Source organism: Saccostrea cucullata, unplaced genomic scaffold (assembly GCF_032062105.1).
Source record: "Saccostrea cucullata isolate Sc308-1 unplaced genomic scaffold, CSIRO_AGI_Scuc_v1 ctg258, whole genome shotgun sequence".
In the NCBI taxonomy this organism is placed as follows: Eukaryota; Metazoa; Mollusca; class Bivalvia; order Ostreida; family Ostreidae; genus Saccostrea; species Saccostrea cuccullata.
This window is the reverse complement of record NW_026931770.1, coordinates 430488-452565: the sequence shown is the minus strand read 5'-3', so window position 1 is coordinate 452565 and position 22078 is coordinate 430488. Positions and strand designations below refer to the sequence as shown.

The 22078-nt window shown below is 35.1% G+C and overlaps 2 protein-coding genes across 2 annotated transcripts; one reads left to right on the top strand and one right to left on the bottom strand.

Moving 5' to 3' along the window:
* Positions 1 to 5124: 5124 nt before the first annotated feature.
* Positions 5125 to 11127, bottom strand: LOC134233496 (uncharacterized). The gene is made up of 9 exons (XM_062715472.1): positions 11049 to 11127; positions 8132 to 9561; positions 7774 to 7959; positions 7400 to 7546; positions 7031 to 7138; positions 6704 to 6801; positions 6358 to 6431; positions 5792 to 6234; positions 5125 to 5696 (listed from the first exon to the last, which is right to left on the bottom strand). Exons 2-9 carry the CDS (start codon positions 9483 to 9485, stop codon positions 5587 to 5589), a joined length of 2520 nt encoding a protein of 839 aa, XP_062571456.1. The 5' UTR covers positions 9486 to 9561; positions 11049 to 11127; the 3' UTR covers positions 5125 to 5586.
* A 381-nt stretch (positions 11128 to 11508) lies between these two features.
* Positions 11509 to 21477, top strand: LOC134233495 (transportin-1-like). The gene is made up of 21 exons (XM_062715471.1): positions 11509 to 11647; positions 11925 to 12000; positions 13315 to 13571; positions 13781 to 13911; positions 14044 to 14125; positions 14300 to 14422; positions 14668 to 14847; positions 14949 to 15053; positions 15223 to 15283; positions 15502 to 15827; positions 16080 to 16229; positions 16381 to 16455; positions 16537 to 16623; positions 16870 to 16977; positions 17171 to 17329; positions 18271 to 18457; positions 19454 to 19549; positions 19748 to 19823; positions 19935 to 20109; positions 20368 to 20489; positions 21004 to 21477. The coding sequence occupies exons 1-20, from the start codon at positions 11534 to 11536 to the stop codon at positions 20473 to 20475; spliced, it is 2676 nt and encodes an 891-aa protein (XP_062571455.1). The 5' UTR covers positions 11509 to 11533; the 3' UTR covers positions 20476 to 20489; positions 21004 to 21477.
* The last annotated feature ends 601 nt before the right edge of the window (positions 21478 to 22078 follow it).

Sequence of the window (22078 nt, the reverse complement as noted above, 5' to 3'; positions counted from 1 at the left end):
ATGAAACAATACACATCTCACAACACTATCTTTGATGGTATTCCATAATGTCTTAAGATCTTCCATAGACTTTCCCTGTGGATACTGTCAAAGGATTTTTCGAAATCTATAAAGTTTATTATAAGCTGCCTTTGCCACTCTGTACATTGCTCTATGATATTTCGCAGGGTAAACACCTGGTCGCAACAACTTTTCCCTTTTCTAAAACCTGCTTGTTCTTGTCTTAGTTTGGCATCTATTGCAGTTTTAATCCTGTCAATAATTATTCTGCTGAAAATCTTACTAGGTATTGATAGTAATGTGATGCCCCTCCAGCTATTGCAGTTAGTAAGATCTCCTTTCTTATTTAATGATACTTCCTTTGGACCATGTCGTTGGTATTGTATTATTATTCCAGATCTTGGTGAATAATGAGTGTAAAATGTCTGCTGCAAGGTTTGGATCTGCTTTGAATAGCTCTGCTTAGCAGTTGGTCATTTCCAGGTGCTTTGTTGTTCTTAATTGCGCAAATTGGTACCCATGGGAATTCCAATAGATTGTTGGAATACCTGGTCTCCAAAAACCACATACATATTGTCAAACGGAAACTCAAGCATCTTTTTGATGTCAACTTCAGAGTACGTGTGTGCAATCAGAATGTGTTTTAACAAAATAAGTTTTGCAAATGACCAGTGACCAGGTAAGTAAATTTACGAGTTCCATTTTTATTGAAAAAGCAGCTGTCAATGATCTCAAAAAGCCTGGACTTTATTTATCGTGGGGAATGATTGTGTATAAAGTTGAAAAGTCGTAAGTTTTTAAGCTGTTGATTTTGATAAAGTCTTGTCATTTCAAATTGTCCAAGAGTTCTTCGGATTTTTTGAGTATCGACATCTGATTTTACATCATTTCCTGAATATACTGTTGCACAGTACTCTTGAAGTTTTTGCAGTACGTAATTATGTAAACTATCTAATTCTTTTTTCACTTTTGGATTTTTAATACAGAAGGATAGAGGGTTTCGTATTGCCCCTCAATCTTTTAATACGTGATTTTAACATGGACCTGATACATTTAATTCATTCTGAAAGTGTCAACTTCTTCTTTTTCATATCTGGCCCATTGTCTGGCGTAATCTTCAAGAGAATCCATAATATTTATGAAATTCCGACTCCAGTTGAAGGATCGGGATTCCCTATATTTATGACCTTTTAAAATAAGTGACTATATACGTCACTGTGATAACGTGTCCAGCAGGAGTGGTGAATATCAGATTTGGATCCTTAATTAAGAACGTTAATTTTGTCCTTACCGTACCTTGTTCTTCAAAATCGCCAATTTTTTTTCAAAAATTAGTAACAATTAAAGTACGATTTACACTCTACACTTTATTTTAAAAATTCTCATGATTAATCAAAAACTAAGCTTTCTGATATCAAAGACAACTGCTTCTTCAATAAAGATATATAAGTCGGAATTTTTCCCATCTTGTGATTGGTCATTAACAATTTAAATTTATTTTATTAAAAATTCATCTAATTGTACACACAAATACTCTAAAGTTGATATAAAAAGATGCTGGAGTTCCTCATTGACAACATTTGCAGGATCATGAAACATCTTAAGCTTAAGTCAAAATATTCATGTTGTATTAGAATTTTGGTTAAGTCAAGTAGACAAAAATTAAGATATTTTTTAATATTGCTTTAGAAAAATGTTGTTTTCAGCAAAATTAGAGATTCTTCAATAAATAATAAACATTTTACAGACGATTAAAATTTTGACTTAAGTCTAAGTCTGTTTCATGGTCCTGGGACAAGAGAGGTCTTCCAAACAAACTGTTGTGATTTGGATAAACTTTTGTGACCCTGATAGGCCTAAATTCCACCTAACTGTTTGAATTCTAAATGATGCTTATTATGCTTCTTTATTAGCTGACTTGTTAATTGACTAAGCAGAATTTAATGAAAAAATTCTACATGAGAAGAATAAAAATTTGCGTGTCGTGGTCTTCAACTCAACATTTTGAATATATCGACGATGTATCATCCATTAACAATACTGTAATTACTTTCATTTATATGTCAACTTGAATTAATAACATTAAATACCGGTAGTCTGTCACATCTGCATCCTATTTGGTTGTTTTACTGACTATAGATGATATATTGGCCAACTTACATCCAAATTAGATGATTTAAACTTTTCTATCGTCAATTTTCTTTATTCCTGTTGCAATGTTACATTATCATCTGCAAATGCTGTTTACATCTCCCAATCAACTTATTATACCCCCTGCTTGAAAGGTGGGAGGGTATATAGTGACCGGGATGTCCATCTGTCTGTCTGTACGTCCGTCCGTTTCGTTTTGCTGCACCCATATCTTATCTGCAACATTTCTTATGCACCACTGAATGAAATTTAATTAGACTTTTTACATATTCTTCTTTACATGGTGTCATTATGCACCTCCTATTTTACTTTTTGATCTGAAACATATTTCGGGTTTCACAGAGCAAAACACTGACACGACCATTTTTCTATAATATTGAAGGGTACCCATCTCTTATTCGCAACTCCTATTCCGCGCTGAAGAAAATTTAATGATATTCATTCACAGATTCTTTACTTCATAATGCCGTTTTACTTTTTGATCCGACACTTACGAGGGCTGTTCAATAAATAATGTCCTGAACTATATGACATACATTACAGATATCATATGACATTAAACTTGACTTTCTCTCATTGATGAATCTTTCATGAATTTATAACAGTTTATGTGACCACTTTTCATCACATAGTTTCATCGTGAGAAGCTGGGAAACAAGGGCTTTTCGAGACACTGCATTATAAATGAATGGTAAAGAATCAGTAAACTAGAGTGAAAATAAATGCTTCATTAAAGCTGCCGTAAAACTTGTTAAAAATCCCAAAGATATGTGACATTTACAGCAACCAATGCCTGTTTTATAGACAAAAGAGCAGGAGGATTTCAACACAGGCACCTGAATTTTTATCAATAAGTCGCTAATTAAGCCAAATATCGAAAAATTCTAATTTTTCGATATTTGGCTTAATTAACGACTTATTGATAAAAATAAATATATAGAGGGGGTAGAATTTTTCGATATTTGGCTTAATTAGCGACTTATTGATAAAAATTCAGGTAAGTCGCTAATTAAGCCAAATATCGAAAAATTCTACCCCCTCTATATATTAAGTTCTACCCCCTCTATATATTTATATATATAGAGGGGGTAGAATTTTTCGATATTTGGCTTAATTAGCGACTTATTGATAAAAATTCAGGTGCCTGGGATTTCAATGATAAAAAATTATATAATGGGCATCAAAAATGGTACCGTCCTTGCCGACAAAAATCATAACAACTTATGTACTGTTCGCTAAATTTCAACAAATAATATTTGATGATGTATGATTGACTTTAAGACACATAGCAAATTTGATAGACATCATATCGGAATAGTTTACAACAGTTTTAAAAAAACGTTTGACGGTAAAAAAAGCTTGGTACTCAAAGGTCACCCTATATTTTGAAAAATGAGTGAAAATGACAGCGTATACGAAATTCTTAATAATTATTTTAAAATATCAGTAATTGTAGTTATCCATTTTTATCCAGGTCTTATTTTCAAACAGATATTGGAACATGAATCTATTGCTTAAAACCCTAAAAACAAAATTTACCATAAGATGTACTTGATAAAAACAGCGAATGTCTGACGAGAGCACAGGTATGCAAGAGCACAAAGACAGATTTATATGTAATTTTCTTAAAAATTAGTGGTATTGTTGTTCAAATTCATATTCGGAGAGACAGTTTAATTTCTGGAGGAGTCTAGAAAGCTATTTTTTTTGCAAAAAAATCAAAAGGTTTATTAAAGGAAGGACCCAGAATCAGGAATTCGCTACATTGAATTTCTTCATGACAGCGTCCAAACCCGCATGCCCTGAAGAGTAAAGGGGTTTTCGGGATAAACAGAAAGTTATTGTTTTTTCACATTAACAATATTCGTCAAATCTTTGACCTTTTGACTAATGTTTCTATTTCCAAACTTGAAAAAAAAACACCTTTCAGAAGGAAGAAACAAGTCCGGGAAATCATTGGATCTACCATTTTCCAGTATACTAAGGGCCATACCCAAAAATGAGTTCTAAAAACAATCAGAAATTGGATCAAAAATGTTACGGAGATGTATTTTGCTTAAAAGAGATTAATTCATGAAGACTAAATCATTGAAAAGTGTCGTCTGATTCTTTCTGAGCACCGAGGATATTATTTATTGAATAGCCCTCGTATTTCAGGTCACTCACAGCAAATCATGGATCGCACCTTCTAATTGTAAGGGAGACTGGGGTATCATTTAGTGAGCTCAGTGTTCACAGTACTTCTAGCTTGATACTTAGACAGCATGCTTTGGCACCATACTCTTAGTAGGTTCCAAATAAGCAAGATAAATTTTGCGGGAATATACATTTTTTCTTCACACTACACCTTATTTATAAATGTTTTCCCATGGCAAAGTGTTACTTTGCAAGCAGCGCTTGTGAGTTATGTTCATATTTTTCTTCTTTGGTTTTTGATTTCTCTCATTTTACCATATTATATATAGAATATTAAATATTCTAGCTATATAGAGGGAAGAAATTCATTCTTCAGCTTACTCCTGAAAGTTTCTAATGGCTGTCTGACCAAAAAGTTGTCCAGATATCAAAGGTTTGTCAGATTAAATGTACATACATCTAACATGTTTAGGTAGCTATCATATCTGGGGGGGGGGTTTTCTTGGACAGGTATTATTGGATTAATATGGCCTATTGAACACTGGGAGGAGGAAAGAGACGGGTGGCTGGGTGGGGAAATTACAGACACATGTGCATGTCATTATAAGGAATATTGATTTTATGAAGATGTCAGATCAAGCAATTAGCTTGCATTATAATTTCATTTAAAAACACTTTCATGAGTCAAATCTTTTTACTTACAAATATATTTCAGATTATATTTGCATAATTGTCAAGTAAACAGAACTGATACTTAGTCAAACCAACAAGAATTATATATATCTAGGCATAGCCATAGTTTTAAACATTGGAAAGGGTAAAAAAAAAAAATAGTAATACAAGACCGATATAAATTTATCAATAAATATAATAGAGTACATTAAATATATACCAAATGATTATTATTATTGTTGGTATGCTTTGATTGTAGGTTGATGCATATTTGAAAAGATATAAATTGCTTGTACATGTATTATAGTTACTTGTTTTTCCTACCTACTGAAAAAATATTAAGTTATCACAGATCTGCTGGTTAAAAATGAATAAAATGTTAACAAACATATGAAAAAACAATAAAGATGGTTAAATCTATATCATATAAAAATTTTCTTGAAAAATCTATAAAGTAATGCAAAACAGGAAAAACTAGAAAATGGACGGAATTCAAATAAAATATTAAAAATTAAAATATAATAAATACAATCATCAGAAAAAAGGGATAATTTTCTACAGTATAATATTATGTGGACCAGCCACAATTCACTGTCTAGTTGCCGTTTCTATTTTGTCAGCTACACTTTAAGCTTCGGAATCTCTTTTTCGGTTTCTCTTTTTCTTCAGTCTTCCTGCCACAACTTTAGCATCCCCAAACTTCTTCATGGATGGAACTTCTCCTTTTCTAGGTTTCTCTGTCAATGAATCAGGGTTAAAATAAAATGACTATGTTATGACATTGAATACAGAATAATCAACTGTCAAGAAGGATAACTTAAAAAAAAACTACCATGTATTGATGGTTTTTCCTCCTCAAATCCTGAGTTAATATAACCCCCTCCCTCTTTGTTTGGCTCAGATGTTGACAGCTTGCTATGGGCTGATTGTTTGCTGTGGGACGACTGCTTGCTATGGACAGAATGTTTGCTGTGTGTGGAATGCTTGCTATGAGTGGATGTCCCAGAGGAAGGTCTAGATCCCCTGGGTGATGACCCAGAAGTTTGTCTCAGACCTGGTCCCAAAATAGCTGAATGTGGCCTTGACCCAGATGATGGTCTGGATTCTGGACGGGATGAGCTTGAGGAGGGTTGGGGGTCATCAGAACCACCCTCCCGTCTGGTGGTGCCACTCTGTGGTCGATGAGTGGTGCTCTGTAAGGCGGTCCCGGGGCGGCTTCCACTAGCAGTGGAGGAGTGGTCACCTGACACAGGATTCTCTGGTAAAGACTGGGACCTGTCCCACAAAAAATTATGGTTTGATTTTTCCATATTCATTCAAACATGCTTTTTCGATAAAACTTTCAAACATCATAATTTGTGTATGTATACATGTATTAAATTCTACTATAGTATTAACCTGAGTAAGTCAAACTCCATTTCTTCCTCCTCCTGAAGTTGACTCATGATACCAGCCAAGTTCTCCTCTTCCTCCTACACAACATAAGGTTCTCATAAAACTACATGTGTATAAACCACATTTAATGTAAGGTATTCATCACATCTACATTTTAAACAATCCAGATATCAACATTTTCCTACTATCAGGTAATTTTATAGAAGTTTAATGTCACAATAAAAGCTGGATTTTTTTCTGTGATTTTCTATAACTTATGTATAAATACAGGTGCTTTACAATACTTAGAGATGTGTACATATAACTAGACATATGATGAACAAACAAAGACAAGATAAGATGTTGTTACCTCTGACTCAGAGCTGGCCATGGACAGGTCAACGGAGGAGTTGTCACTTTTGAGCTCCAGGGGGTCAGGGTACAGGTCCTCATAGTAACCATCCTCCTCTGAAATAACAAGAGGAGGGAACAGTGTCAATTACAGCTGACATAGGAGTTATATTCTTATTTTGTATAAATACAAAATAGTGTACGTGTTCATCAGTCAACCTCTTATTGATAGTGAAATAAACTAAAAAATTACTACGGGCAGTATTACAAGTATAACTTATATAAAAATCCACTGCATTAAAATATTAGCAACATCAATATTTCTTCCACATTTTATATGACATACCTTCCAGGTTCAGGCTGTAAGGTTCCTCGTGCCAGATTCTCTCTAAAGCTGGCTGTGTAAACATGGACTTCTTTCTTACTTTCTCCGCTCTGCCGTTCAGGAAAACACCTGTCAACATGAACATTTGAACATCTAATCACTTATATAGGACAAAATGAAAGGAAAAAATAAAGGGTAACTTGATGCTGAAACTTATAGTAAAAGCAGAAAAATCGTTCTATTCCTTTTAAAACTCTTTCAAATTACCAAACTTAAGATGCATATCTGTACAAATGAAAGAGTATAGAAACAATAATTCTATAATATAATATATAACATAATTTTTCTGATGTTTCATTTGTAACATAATATTAATACAAGTTTCATTACCCATGCAGTACATCTTAAGGAGCATGCGGCGCTTCATTGGTGACACCAGAATGAGGTCGTAGTCGCGTTGAGCGAGACGCTGGCTGAACAGCGGCATCACTGACAGAAACTCCTTGGCTGTCTTCCTGATCGATTCCTTTACAGTCTCTGTTATAAACATTAAAAATATTTACTGAATGTCAAATAATAGATCTCAGAAATAGTTTATAAAATTTCAAAAGCATCTGTCAGAAATATTTCTTACACAACTTCCCAGAACTAAAATTTATTATACAATAATTCTGTCTTTTCTAAATTTGAAAGACATTATTTTAATAATTTTTAGTAATTTGGGCAACTTTTTCACAGTATTTCATTTTAGAGAGTTTTATTACCTGCGAAAAGTGATTTCTGAGCCAGCTTGGAGTGAATTTCGATCATCTCATCCAGGAGATCCCACATTGTCCCGTGGAGAGCGTCTCCCAGAAACTCAGCCTCGCGACAGTACGCATTCAGGATCTGTATCTGTCTGGACAGGTCGTGGACCGGGGCAAACAGAGCGGGACTACGCTGGGTCCTCTCTATGCAATAGAAAAGTGAATGTAACATGAAACACATTTTACACAACTTGTGAAGTCGATCCTTTATCCTGAAAGTGTATACAACAGATAACAAATAATTAATGAAAAAAAAATTAAATGATTGAATGAAAAATAACAGGCATATACTTAGTATTTACGTAGAATAACTTACCTAACACAAATCTGGCGTGGAGGAATGTTTTGAGGAATTTCTTTGTCTGTAAACTCAGGTGGTCATTGTCAGAAGTGGAAAAAGTAGGCCACAGGGGAGTATTTATTACTTTCTTCTGATACAGGATGCTACGAATCACCAGATACACCATAAAGAGGAACCAGAATACAGCCCAGCTGACTACGATGGTGGTCAGGACCCACTTAGAGTACTGAGGGAGGAGCCAGGGGGAGGAGAGGGTGTAGACATTGTACCGCGTCACCATCGACCCGATTATACCGAGGCAACCAAGGCTCAGAAACGAAAGCAGCATCATCAGATTGTAGATCAAGATTCTGTACGGACGGACAAAGATAAACAAAACGAAATATCCCCAAAACAACAGGGTCACAGACAAGGATTGAGCTGCAATGTTGTTAAAACCTGCACACAGAGCAATGATAATAGGCAACTTGAGCCACTGCATGACAGCTCTGTGATACAACCCCCAGAACCGAAATGAAGAGAAAACAAACATGTCAGCATGCAGCCAAGATTTATTCAATCCAACTTTGTATTCAGTTTCCTTTAGAAGCAGGAAAGATTCATGGTGCTTTGAACAGGACCCAACAGACTCTGTTCTGGTGATGTATACCAAGTGAATAGGAAATACCACAAACAGAAACAACATAATGACCAGACCAAACGTAACATACAACCAGTGGAGGCCGGAGAAACACTTCAGGTCATTCATCACGTCCACAGTGTCCGTGTTTGTACACTGAAAGATGTGACCTACATAGGTAGCCAGTGGAAGCGTCAGAGCCTGTATGATAAAGTAATACACCCGCCGCATGTATGACATTTTGGTCATCATGGCGGGGCTTTTTTTGTACCATAGGATTGCATAGGTGATGGGATACACAGCTGCCAGTATCAGAATGACCATCAGCCAGCCAATGGAAATATAGGAGAACTGGACTGGGACAGTGGAGCTAGGTGTGTTGAAGTTCTGGACACTGTTATAAACTCCAGCTGTGTGCAGCTTCATAAACTCAAAAATGTCCAGGTTAAAAATAAAGACAAAGTACGTGTTAGACAGCCAGGCATGGGGCCACGTCCACCTCAGAGACATGGACTGGTAGATCGCAAAAAACTGAAGGAAGTCCAGAATCAGAAGAAAGCAGTCTTGCCATAGCAACGACACTCTTCTTTTACGACGGCGCTCAGTCATCAGAATCTCATCTTCGAAATCGTCATCAATTTCCACTTTGTCCTCTGGGACGTACATCTTCACTCTCCCTTGAATGACTGCCATCCCCTTAGGGTACAGCTCATTTCCCTCTAACAATGGTCGAATCTCCTTCTTTTTCATTCTTGTGATTTCGTTTGTAGGAACCTCTGTTTTGAATAATATTGCCGTTCCTTCCTACATACTGCTATCACTGGATCTGAAATGAATTTTGATTGATGGTCACCATTATGTAGAAAATTAATGAATATCATTAGCTCATGCGCTATAATGCTTTTTAACTGACTATTACAGTAAAATATACTGGTATAGTTACAAATATTAAAAACACAGAAAATATTTTTAAAGCATAAAAATGGGCAGTCACGTACTGTATTATTCATAAAGAAAAGATGAAAATGAAATAGAAGGGTAGAGGCGGTTTTGATGGATCGGTCAGGGGTACATCAAACAAATCATCTTTAAATGTTGATCCTAAACATGCTAAATGAAATATTACTATCAAAAACTGAAAATAAGAAGAAAAAATTAACTTTAAAAACTTAAAAATCAAGCAGAAAGACAGGACCAAATCTAAAATCTATCACATTAAAAATTATATTTTTTTTTTCAATAATACACATTCTTTTGATCCTACCATATGATTGGGTTTACAATCCATACCGACAACAAGTTCTGTGTTGTCACAGAAATTAAACTAACTTAGTATATAGGTCCCTGGTTGTTAAACATACTTGAAAGATGAAAAAAGGTAACAAAACCCAAAGCATTGTGTCAAGTAAGTAATCTGAGATGAAATCCAGTCAAAGCGCCCCCTAATAAAACCGTCCCGGTCAAAGCGTCCCTTGATTTTGGTCAAAGCGTCCCCTGATTTTGGTCAGGTCAAAGCGCCCCTTATAGAATTTTACAGTAAAATGATGTTACAAAACCGCCCCCAAATATTGGTCATCTTTTTGGTCAAATTTTTTACTTAGAAAATAACGTCTTGGAACTGTCTAATGGTCAAAACGTCCCCGAACATGGTTAAGGCACTAATATATTTTTACAAACATGTTATGGAATAAAACTGTTTTGTATTTATAATATTATCATTGTTTGGCAGTTATCTGAAAAATTTTATAAGGGGGCGCTTTGAAAAACTTAAAAATCAAGTTTTTTTTTCCCTGTAAAATTATATTAGGGGGCGCTTTGACCAAAATCAGGGGGCGCTTTGACTCAAATCAGGGGATGCTTTGACCAAAATTTGGGGGCGGTATTTTTTTCTATGAAAATATGTTACACACAAAATCATCGCTTTGACTTGATCCTAATCAGGGGACCAAAAATTTGGGGACGGTATTTTTTTCTATAAAAATATGTTAGGGGATGCTTTGACTAAAATCATGGGGCGCTATATAGGTGCTTTGACCCTATTTGGGGCCGATCGTTTTTCTATAAAAATATGTTAGGGGCGCTTTGAAAAATGAATAAATCAGGGGACACTTTGACTAAAATTAGGGGACGCTTTAACCGGGACGTTTTTATTAGGGGGCGCTTTGACTGGCTCCCTCTGAGATTTTGTCACAAAATTTGTGGAGAGTGTCAATCCAGTTTTGTCCATATAAGTAAAGTAAAAGCATTTTCATTATGTTATTCGTTTATATGGATTACAGACAAGTAAAAACAGGATTCATGTTCATACCATACCTTTGATTTACCGATTATAACACGTTATTCACTAGGCAAACTTTCGCCTCCATTTTGGCTGTGTGTTGACAAATAGCATCATAGAGTCGGTAATTTCCGGTCTACTTCGGAGACTCTCGGAAATTGCCGAAAACTTTAACAACCTTCAGTTATATATTCACAATAAATTTAACCATTATTTATTTTTGCAAAATTAAATCCTAGTGCGTTTCTCAATTATATTTTTGGCGATATTTATAATATCTCATGAAAATATATGCTACATGATATATTACGGCTATTAGTAAACCCTAAATTCATTACACAATGAAAATTACATGTATTTTTGAAATGATAAAAAATCAATGAAATTTCATTGCAATTTTGTTACCGTTGATATTTAATCAAGGAGCACTTAACCTACAATTGCCTCCTATAGACCAATTCGGGTGCATGATTGAAACTCTGGGTACTTTCCCTGTCATTAGTCTAACCTTTCTCTTTGAATGGGTCAAATCAAGATGGCGTGGCAGCCGGAGGAAAATGGTCTCCGCCAAATTCTGCAATTACTAAAGGAATCTCAGTCACCAGACACTGCGACCCAACGAAATGTTCAACAAGTATCCTTTTCATAAGTTATGATTTATTTCAGGAATCCATTTATTTGAAGTTAACTAATTTAAGAGGTGTCCTCCAATGGGCACGTGTTGTTCACTTGAGTGATTATGCAGTTTTTAAACCCCCAAATATATTTCTTTGTAAATAATGTGCACTGAGTGTTATATATTATAAATGTCAACTTTGTAAATATAGTTGAATTAAGCTGTACATATATGACTTTCATTGAAAAAACTTGTCAAAAATGTATATTTGGATTTCCTTTAACTTTGATGTCAGAAATTGGAAGAATTGAATAAATATCCAGATTTCAACAATTACCTGATCTTCGTTCTTACAAAATTAACAACAGAGGGTATGTAGAAACAATTTAAGTCATAAATTCTTAAAACTAGTTTAGTGTGTCAGCAATCTTCATTGGGCTTAAATCGAACTTGTCAAAGGTGAATGATTTTACAGCAATAACTGACAGAAATAAAGATGACCTCTTTTTTTCTCTCAAAGGGTTATTGGTTTATGCAAGCTATTCCCACTTTTTGAAAATCAGGTAGAAAAAGGTGAAATTTCACGTGGGAGTAGGTGGAATTTTTGTGTAAACAAATAATTAGCTGAATAAACATGTCATTACTGTGAAAACAGTAATTATTAAACCACTGGGAATAGAGGACAGGTAAATTTGCTATCTTGAATTATAAAATCTGGCTTTTTACTACTATTTCAATGAAAAATTAGACTTTTTCAAATAAAAATAAAAAATATATATATTTTTTAAAAATCTGACTTTTTACTTCTATTTCAATGAAAAATAAGACTTTTTCAAATAAAAAAAATATTTTTCATAATAATTTTACACATTCAAAAATTAAAGTATATATTTCAGTGAATTTAAGTATATTTTAAATATTTTCTTGATAAATATATTTATTTTCTGTCTTAAAATGTACAAAATACTGGTAAAATACAGGTAAATCTAAGATGGGATGTAATTAGTCTAATTACTATAAAAACCAATTATCTAATAAAAACATCTATTGTTATTTGCAAGTGGGAATAGGTGGAATGGGGATTTTTAAAAAGTGGGAATAGCTAGAAGACACCGGGTTATTGACAGTTAGCAGACACAGTGCTGTTTTTCACAGGAAAAACTCTGCCAAATCAATTCCAATTAACAAGTAGGGGATACATGTTTTCTCTAACACAGAAATGACTGAGATTAGGATTTCCAATAATGAAACTGAAATTGTATACTTACAGAAAGTGTACAAAGTCTGGAAAATTTTCAGGGTGAGCTCATATGTATAAATGGTCAGTCGGGGAACAGGAAACAAACAATTTTTTTTATCATCAAAGCCTTAAGGGATGATTTTCAGTTGTATTTCAGATGAACTACATGTGTATAACTTCTTATATAATTGCATAACATTGTAGCACAAACTTTGACTATTGTATCTTCTTGAACATTTCTTTAGTATAAAAACAGTACAAGTAGATAACATTTATTAGGTGGGCCCCTAAGATCTTCATACTTATTTCCCCCCTATCATAGTCAAAGTACATTGAATTAAGGTACCATTATGATTTTTTTTTAATTTATCCACATTTATATCTAAACTTTAAAGTTATGTCTGTATAAATACAACCTAATGTAATAACATTGACGTGATTGTAGATGAACCAACCAGATCTCTAAGTGGACTGATCTTGAAAAACAATGTAAAAGCTCACTTTGACAAGTTCCCCCCAGAGGTGACCAGCTTCATCAAGGCGGAATGTTTATCTAGCATCGGCAATCCATCTCCATTGATAAGAGCTACTATTGGAATCTTGATAACTACGATCGTCGCTAAGGGAGAGCTGCGTAATTGGCCGGAGCTGTTGCCCACTCTGTGTAACTGTCTGGATTCTGAAGACTATAACGTGTGTGAGGTAAGAAAATACACGGGGGCTGGGAGATGGAGTAGAGGAGTATTTTGTCAGATTTCCTGCTTTAATATGTAAGGACAATGAATATAGACATGACTACTAACATTGGTCTTTTACTGGGTTCCAGGGAGCGTTTGGTGCCCTTCAGAAGATTTGTGAGGACTGTAAACCTGATTACTAGCATTGATCTTCGTATTTTTATGTGATTTCAGGGAGCGTTTGGTGCCCTACAGAAGATCTGTGAGGACACGGCGGAGGATCTGGACAATGACAGCACCAGGCCCCTCAATGTCCTCATCCCTAAATTCCTACAGTTCTTCAAACACAACAGTGCTAAAATTAGGTAAAGCCAACATGGGCAAGCTTTGTTATAACTATTCATATTAAAATTGGATTGTTAAATCTAGTATTCCTTCTTGGTGCCTATTCTATAAGGACAGGACAGAAATGTGTATATACATTTGATTCTCTCTAGGTCCCACGCCATTGCTTGTGTAAACCAGTTTATCATCAGTAGGACCCAGGCCTTGATGGTTCACATAGACAGCTTTATTGAGGTTTGTAGGAGAACATTCATGTTTAGGAGACAACATTTAGAATTCCCTCCATATAACAGATTGTTAAAGATTCAACAGATAACAGTCAACAGATTCAACAGATTGCTCAAACCTGTGGTTAAAACCAACAAGTAGTGAAGTTTGATTACAGAATTTGTGACTTCTCTTTTGTAGAATTTGTTTTTCCTGGCAACGGATGAAGACACAGAAGTCAGGAAGAATGTTTGTAGAGCTCTGGTCATGCTAGTCGAGGTCCGCATGGATAGACTTATTCCTCACATCAATAGTATTATAGAGGTAATGTCTTAATACTATGGGGCAATGTCTACTTCTTTTAGAGGTAGTGTCTCTTCATTAAAGACACACTTTTGCTTTATCATAGAGAAAATATCAATTATTTTTTAATTGTTTTGAAGTGTTTAATTAGTATATATGGTAGGTACTGAAGTCAAAGATACATAAAAATGCCACTGTAAGATATATTGACAGAATGATTTTTAAGATGCATATTTTCATGCAATGTTTTACCTGTTAACTTTCAGTACATGATGTTGAGAACACAGGATGATGATGATTCTGTAGCTCTTGAGGCCTGTGAGTTCTGGCTTTCTCTGGCTGAGCAGCCCATCTGTAAAGATGTACTCCAACCTCACATAGAGAGACTGATTCCAATCCTTGTCAAGGGAATGAGATACTCGGAAATCGACATCATTCTACTCAAGGTAATACATGAAAATATCACACAGTGAAAAAGAAGTGCTTTTAGTGTTGCTTTCATCTCTGTATTTTCCTGTATAAAATTTTTAAATATTTTGTCATGTAGGGTGATGTTGAAGAAGACGAAATGATCCCAGACAAGGAATCAGACATCAAGCCAAGATTTCACAAATCCAGGTCCCACACCCAGAAACATCAGGAGGGAGATGAGGTAGGCATGATTAGGTTTTAGGTTCTATAGAAGAAGGAGACACAAAGCTCATGAACAGTTTGAATGAACTTGATAACTGATAGGATTTTAATGCAGTTATTGTTAATTTTAAGACTACTGACAGTAGTACTGTTGTTGATTTTAAGACTACTGTTCTTGTTGTTGACAGGATGGAGAGGGGTCAGATGATGGATTCGATGATGATGACAACTTGTCTGACTGGAATCTAAGTATGTTGTTTTATTTAAAGTAATATGCTGTTCAAAAAGTGAATATAAAGCATTTACAGATTTAAATGCCAATGCATAATGTACATGAAAAGTGTCTTAAAAAATCATAATAAAATCTCATTATGGTGGTTCCTTTGATGTAAATATAAAGATTTGTGATTAATCAGTTCTTTGAATATACATGTATTATATATACATTGATTTGTTTCTTTTCACAGGGAAGTGTTCAGCTGCAGCCCTGGATGTGTTGGCCAATGTGTTCCGTGAGGAGATCTTACCCACACTTTTACCAATCCTCAAGGAGACATTGTTCCATGCAGACTGGGAGGTGAAGGAATCAGGAATCTTAGTTCTGGGGGCCATTGCTGAAGGGTGTATGAATGGAATGATTCCTCACCTCCCCGAGCTGACCCCCTATCTGATTGGCTGCCTCAGTGACAAGAAAGCCCTGGTTCGATCCATCACATGCTGGACACTCAGTCGATACGCCCACTGGGTGGTCGGTCAGCCACACGAGATGTACCTTAAACCCCTGATGACAGAGGTACATAATCAGATATTTGATAAAAGTTACATTTTTAAGGATTAAAGTACTGAATAAAAAGGATTTGATGTGAAACAAGAATAGATACATGTATATGCATAAAAGGAATTCTAATTTTTTTTAAAAATATTGGATTTAATTCAGATTCAATTAAAACTAAAAAATTTTGAAGTAGCTGAAAAGTAGAAAACTCTCTTACTTTACTTTTGCTTAAGCTGTGTTTAAATAATGCCATGACATTGTACATTGTAGTTGCTTAAGCGAGTGTTGGATGCTAACAAACGAGTACAGGAGGCTGCCTGCTCTGCTTTCGCGACTTTAGAGGAGGAAGCCTGCACAGAACTGGTGCCATATCTCGGTTTTATCCTGGAGACTCTAGTATACGCCTTCAGCAAGTACCAGGTAAAATAAACTCTCTCTTCTTTATATCATGATGGTAAATTGAATTTTAAAGCTTTAGAAAAGAGTGATTTTACAAATGGAACCAACGTCTTCTTGTATTCTGTTTGGAAATGATGAAAAAGATATTGAACCTATATTTTCTATGTTACAGCACAAAAACCTTCTGATTCTCTATGATGCCATTGGAACTCTGGCAGACTCTGTAGGCCACCATCTCAATAAACCAGTAAGTTAACTCTTCAGAAGGTAAAAGGGAAATACCATCAACGAATGTGTAATTCTTCTAACGTATAGGACTGTATTTCAGGAGTATGTGAACATGCTGATGCCCCCTCTCATACAGAAATGGAATATTCTTAAAGATGAAGACAAAGATTTGTTTCCACTGTTAGAGGTGGGTATTATATGTAGACTTGTCTGTGAACTGTGACCTGAGCAGTTTTAAGCTCACCTTGATTTACGGTCATGCCCTATGGGATGTACTACACTTGATATGCACTCTACCAAAAAGATGTGTGTAGTGTGAGACTTTGCCTTACTTATGGATAATATTTGTCAGTATAAGCCTTGTAACTTTTGATCACTTTTGCTTATTTTTAATGACCTATTATGTTCTGATGATCCAATCGTCTTTTTGCAGTGTTTGTCCAGTGTAGCCACAGCCTTACAATCTGGTTTCCTGCCCTACTGTGAACCAGTTTACCAGAGATGTGTCAACCTGGTGGAACAGACTCTCAATCAAAACTTTGTAAGAATAATATCCAGTTGAAATCATACTGAAAATGTATTGTTTCAAATTGGTGACATGATGAAGTTTTGATATCCTTTTGGAGCTGACTTTCAAATTTAGCAGCAAACAGAAAGAACAGCTATGTTAAGTGTTTTACCCCTCCTTATCTTTGATGTATTAGATATAGATATTTTAATGTATTAACCTTCAGGCCAACATAAACCAGCCTGACCAGTATGATCCGCCCGACAAAGACTTTATGATCGTGGCTCTAGATTTACTGAGTGGACTCGCAGAGGGACTGGAACATCACATAGAAAATCTGGTCGCCAATAGCAACATTCTCAAACTGCTATTTCAGTGTATGCAGGTAAGAATTGAACATCATTCTGATTGAGAAACATCTGTTTATTAGATTTCAGTTTTAGACATGTGTATATTGTATAACTTTGACAACCAGTAACTTGATCAACATGGTACATTTAAAGATACGACTAATCATTACCGGCCGCCAGGAGGCGGTCGGTTATTTGATATGAAAGTTTGAAGTCGTCGTGCGTTTCTGCGGAGTTAAAACAATTTAAATAAAAATATTGAACATTCATATAATAGAATATTAAAACAGAGTGTTTAAATGTTTAACAAAATACGCACAATAATCATAAAATTAAAATTTTGTAAATATGGGGTAAATGTTTCATCCAATCCTGATTGACAAACTCTGACATAACCGAGGTGCGGAGACAATAAGCACACGTGTTGGGCATGGTCTAAAGCAAAGACCGCTCAGTATACAAGTATAAACAATTTTACTTTCTCTATTTAAACAGGATCTAGAGGGAGTGGGGGGGGGGTAACATTTTGAGACCGAGCGAAAAGCCCCACATATTTGTTGCGTTCTTATTAAAGCAAAACTATATATACATGTATCTATGGTTAAGATAAGATAAGTTTAAACTTTAGTTTTAATCTTTAAATGTAAAAACTACTTTAAAAACATCAAACTTCCGACAGAGTCGGTTTGTACCAAACTGTGCACGGAGACGCAGAGGACTATGAGTAGTTTGCTTATACATGTATTAATAATACACATTTAATTAATTTCTTCAATTATGTATTGAAGAAAGTCCTGTAAAGTCGCATGCAAATGTTCAATGTCACAGGGATATATTAATTAACAGATAAATATAAGATATTTTAATAACAGATCAAGCATTCCAGTTTCTAATTGCTTCATTGAAAGGATCAATTGGTTTGCGGCCGATTTTTGACGCTTGCGTCAATATATGTTTCTTGTTGTTATTGTACCAGGACCCCATGCCTGAGGTTCGTCAGAGTTCTTTTGCTCTCCTTGGAGACCTGACAAAAGCCTGCTTCCAGCACGTCAAACCCTGCATAGCTGACTTTATGCCTATACTGGGATCCAACCTAAATCCTGAATTTATTTCTGTGTGCAATAACGCTACATGGGCGATTGGAGAAATCTCTATAAAGATGGGTGAGTGGTAATACAGTTACATAAAAACAATGATTTCTGTAGAAGTGTTGAAATTCATAGTCTCGATTTTAAAAACTAATTTAAAGCTGGTAATGGTTGCCGTTGTTAGGCTATCTAAATTTAATTCCCTGGTTCTCAGGCCAATTTTCTCCAAAACAGATGCGGGAGGGCGGCATTTTATTTTTCATTTTATTGGCAATAAAGTAGATGAGGGAGGTTTTTTTTTTTAATTTTAATTTCTGAATTTTCTTTAACATAAAGATAATTTTTTTAATCACAGATATACTTTTCATTTCTGGTCAAAATTTCTGCTTTATCCGTTACTTAACAGCGTGTAAACATCGTAGGTAATGTCCTCGAATGTATTTTCAAACGAAGTAGCCAAAATCTTATTGTTAATGGCTACCGGAAGTGATATTTGAATACTAAACTACGAAACAAATGAGGTCGGAATTTTTTTTCCGGATTGGTCTCCGCAATACCAACTTTTTATTTTATCAAAAATACAATAAAATCGGCAATGCGGCTACCTCAAAACGGATGCGCGCGGGCCTGAGAACCAAGATTTCAATTTTATATGGCCTTAGATGTTGCAGTGTCAGCAGTCATTGACAGATCTATTTGCATTAGTGTACAGTGATCTACATGATATTTGATTTTGTCACAACTGTTGTATGAAAGGCAGTAAGAAATTTTCATCTACATATTGTATACTGGGTTATTTTGCCCAGTGTTATTTTCGCCCTTTTGCACTTGCAAATAATTTGCCACCTTTTAAATTTGCCCAGTCATAGTTCTGTTTAAGAAATTATGCTGTGTAATTTGAATTTGCCCCCTTTAAATTTACCCAAACAAGAAGAGGGAGAATGGGGTGAAAATAAAAGGGGGCGAAAATTTCCCTGTATACAGTATAAACATGTAAGAATGGTAATTTTATATGTATATCACATGTAGGTCGCAAGGGAATGCTCACCTAATATATTCTATATATTTCAGGAAGTGACATGCAGCCATACATCAGCTTGGTTTTAGGTCCATTAATAGAGATAATAAATCGACAGAACACTCCCAAAACATTGCTGGAAAACACAGGTATGTTGGTCATCGTTAGGCCAGATATTCAAAGTTACATAATGATCAGGAAGTATGCTCAATCTTTCATTTATTGTTGTTTTCAATTTGGCATCATAAACACTTTACCTTTGACATCTAAAGGCTTATAAAGGATGTTTTCTGTAACAAGTTTTCATATTACTGTATATATAAACATGCTTTTTGTTATTTAAACAGCCATTACGATTGGTCGATTAGGACTTGTCTGTCCACAAGAAGTGGCACCTACTCTTAATCAATTCATCAGACAATGGTAAGTCTTTCCTTTTTGGCCTGTTATCTATTGAAAAAATCTCTGTAGATAGGTGTATTTCACTGAATTACGATGACCTTGAACTGACTGTGGATGATGTTAATTATACAGGTGTACCTCGCTGAGGAATATTCGTGACAATGAAGAAAAAGACTCGGCATTCCGTGGAGTGTGTCACATGATTAACGTTAACCCTGGTGGGGTCGTACAAGATTTTATTTTTTTCTGTGATGCTGTGGCATCCTGGTCCCAGCCTAAGGCGGATCTTAAAGAAATGTTTTTTAAGGTAAGACTGTCTTAGAAAGGATTGTCAACCAAATTCTATTTGCGTGGAAGAAATATCAGCCAGTTTTTGATGTTCTTTAACTAGGGAATATTAGTTGCTGTGAGCCATTTATTTTGCATTAAAGAAAATGTTTTATAAGTCTAGAAATTACTTGTCACAGATTGATTTCAAACAGGCAAATCAATTATTAAAGATGTCACAAAAAATACAGTGCACGTAAATTTTTGTAGACCTCAAAGTAATTTTGATTTTCTTTAGATATTACATGGTTTTAAAAATCAAGTTGGGGAAGAAAACTGGACCAAGTTTTCTGACCAGTTTCCACAACCGCTGCGGGAACGCCTCGCCTTGCATTATAACGTGTGACCTGATCCATACAGGTGAGTGCTGGAGTGCAATTCCAAGAGTCTGTAATAAATGTGTCACTCTTCTAGCTTTCAAACTCTGAATTTAAACAAATATTATTTTATCATGGATTTACTAAAAGACGATGCAACTTTTACATTAAAAGAAAAATGATAAGAGTTTTTGAATGAATTTTCTGTAATTCTTCTCTTTTAGAAATCATGCATTGAATTTAGTCCATGATTAGGAATAAATGACAGAATATTTCGAAATATATTTCATATCAAATACTGTAAATCACTTTTTATTCACGAGAACTTTATTTTCGCGTAATTACACAAGACGGTATAATAGAATTCCGTAAGATTTTATAGAGCAATGACCACAATTCGTGAAAATTTTGTCTCGCTAAATAAGAGTCAATGACTATCTCGCGAAAATAAGGTGTCGCGAAAATTATGTGATCTACAGTATAAGGTTATTGCCAGACCTGATATGCTTTAAATTAACGTGTAAACCAAATGACAAGTATATTTTCCTTTTTTTCAGGTCCCAGGGGAAAAGGGAAAGTGCTATCAGGGATATATCCCCACAGCACTACGGGGTCCAGCACAGGGTTGGCATCGCGTACGGGGAGGGCCAGCTCATAGGTCTCGCTGCCAATAGGCGACGCTTCAACGGGGAGCGTGCAGCAGGCCAATCGCGGAGGGTGGGTCGCGTAATCGGGAGGGCTACTGAGAAAAATCTTCTTCATATCTCAACATCGCGCAATTACCAGGGATTGTTAGGACTTATCTGTAGATTGCATGCCCAAACTTTGTCAGTATATTGATTTGTGTTCCTATAGCAACATGTAACAAAGAACAAAAATTCTTCCTTCATCATAGTGCTTGAATGCGTAAAGTTAAAAGAAAAGGGGGGCTCACCATGGGATGAAATGTTTGTATAGTCTATTTCAATTTTAGACTCCATGGAATTGAATGTATTGGTAGATTTGTACTGAAATGTTGTAAACATTATTTTTTTAACCAAAAAAAGGGGTTAAAATTTTGCCTTTTTTCTGTCCTAAATCAAAGTGAAATGGAGTACTGTTGTTTGCAGTTTAGTAACTTGTATATTGTGACATTTCTATGGTGTGCCCCTTTATTTTAGGCCAAGCAATCTAAGTGGATTCAGTGCCCTAATGTGGAAAATCAGATTTATGAAAGTTTGAACTGTCCTTGGAAATAAATTGTTCTGTTTAAAAGATTCTAATTTTCTTTCAAAAAGAGAAAAAAATTCATATGTTGGAGTTCTTAAAAAGTAAAGGCCTAAATTGATTATTTTGATTCAGTGTTGTTGTTAAGGCTATTCCTGTATAAAATATGAAGAAGTGAGAATTCCACAACTAGTATTGGCCCCACCTTCCACCCCCACCCATAAAAAATTCCTATAAATAAGGATTTAAAAACCTTTAAATATCATCTTTAAGCAATAAAAAGGTACTGTAATACATGTACATTCCTGTTAATATTTTAAAAAAGAATTGATGAAAGATTTTTTACCCCTAGAACTTTGGCTCTTCCATTACATATTCTGGTATGAAGCTATGTTTAGGAAGGTGAGGGTTGATTGCTAATGGAAG

Excerpts from the sequence above, each read along its gene's own strand:
- LOC134233495 (XM_062715471.1), top strand. The coding sequence starts at position 11,534 with ATGGGTCAAATCAAGATGGCGTGGCAGCCGGAGGAAAATGGTCTCCGC. Across the intron at positions 12,001-13,314 it reads TACAAAATTAACAACAGAGG|ATGAACCAACCAGATCTCTA; the intron begins GTATGTAGAAAC and ends ACGTGATTGTAG. Across the intron at positions 16,978-17,170 it reads AGACTCTCAATCAAAACTTT|GCCAACATAAACCAGCCTGA; the intron begins GTAAGAATAATA and ends ATTAACCTTCAG.
- LOC134233496 (XM_062715472.1), bottom strand. The coding sequence starts at position 9,485 with ATGAAAAAGAAGGAGATTCGACCATTGTTAGAGGGAAATGAGCTGTAC. Across the intron at positions 7,139-7,399 it reads CCTTAAGATGTACTGCATGG|GTGTTTTCCTGAACGGCAGA; the intron begins GTAATGAAACTT and ends TCATGTTGACAG. Across the intron at positions 6,235-6,357 it reads ATGGAGTTTGACTTACTCAG|GTCCCAGTCTTTACCAGAGA; the intron begins GTTAATACTATA and ends TTTGTGGGACAG.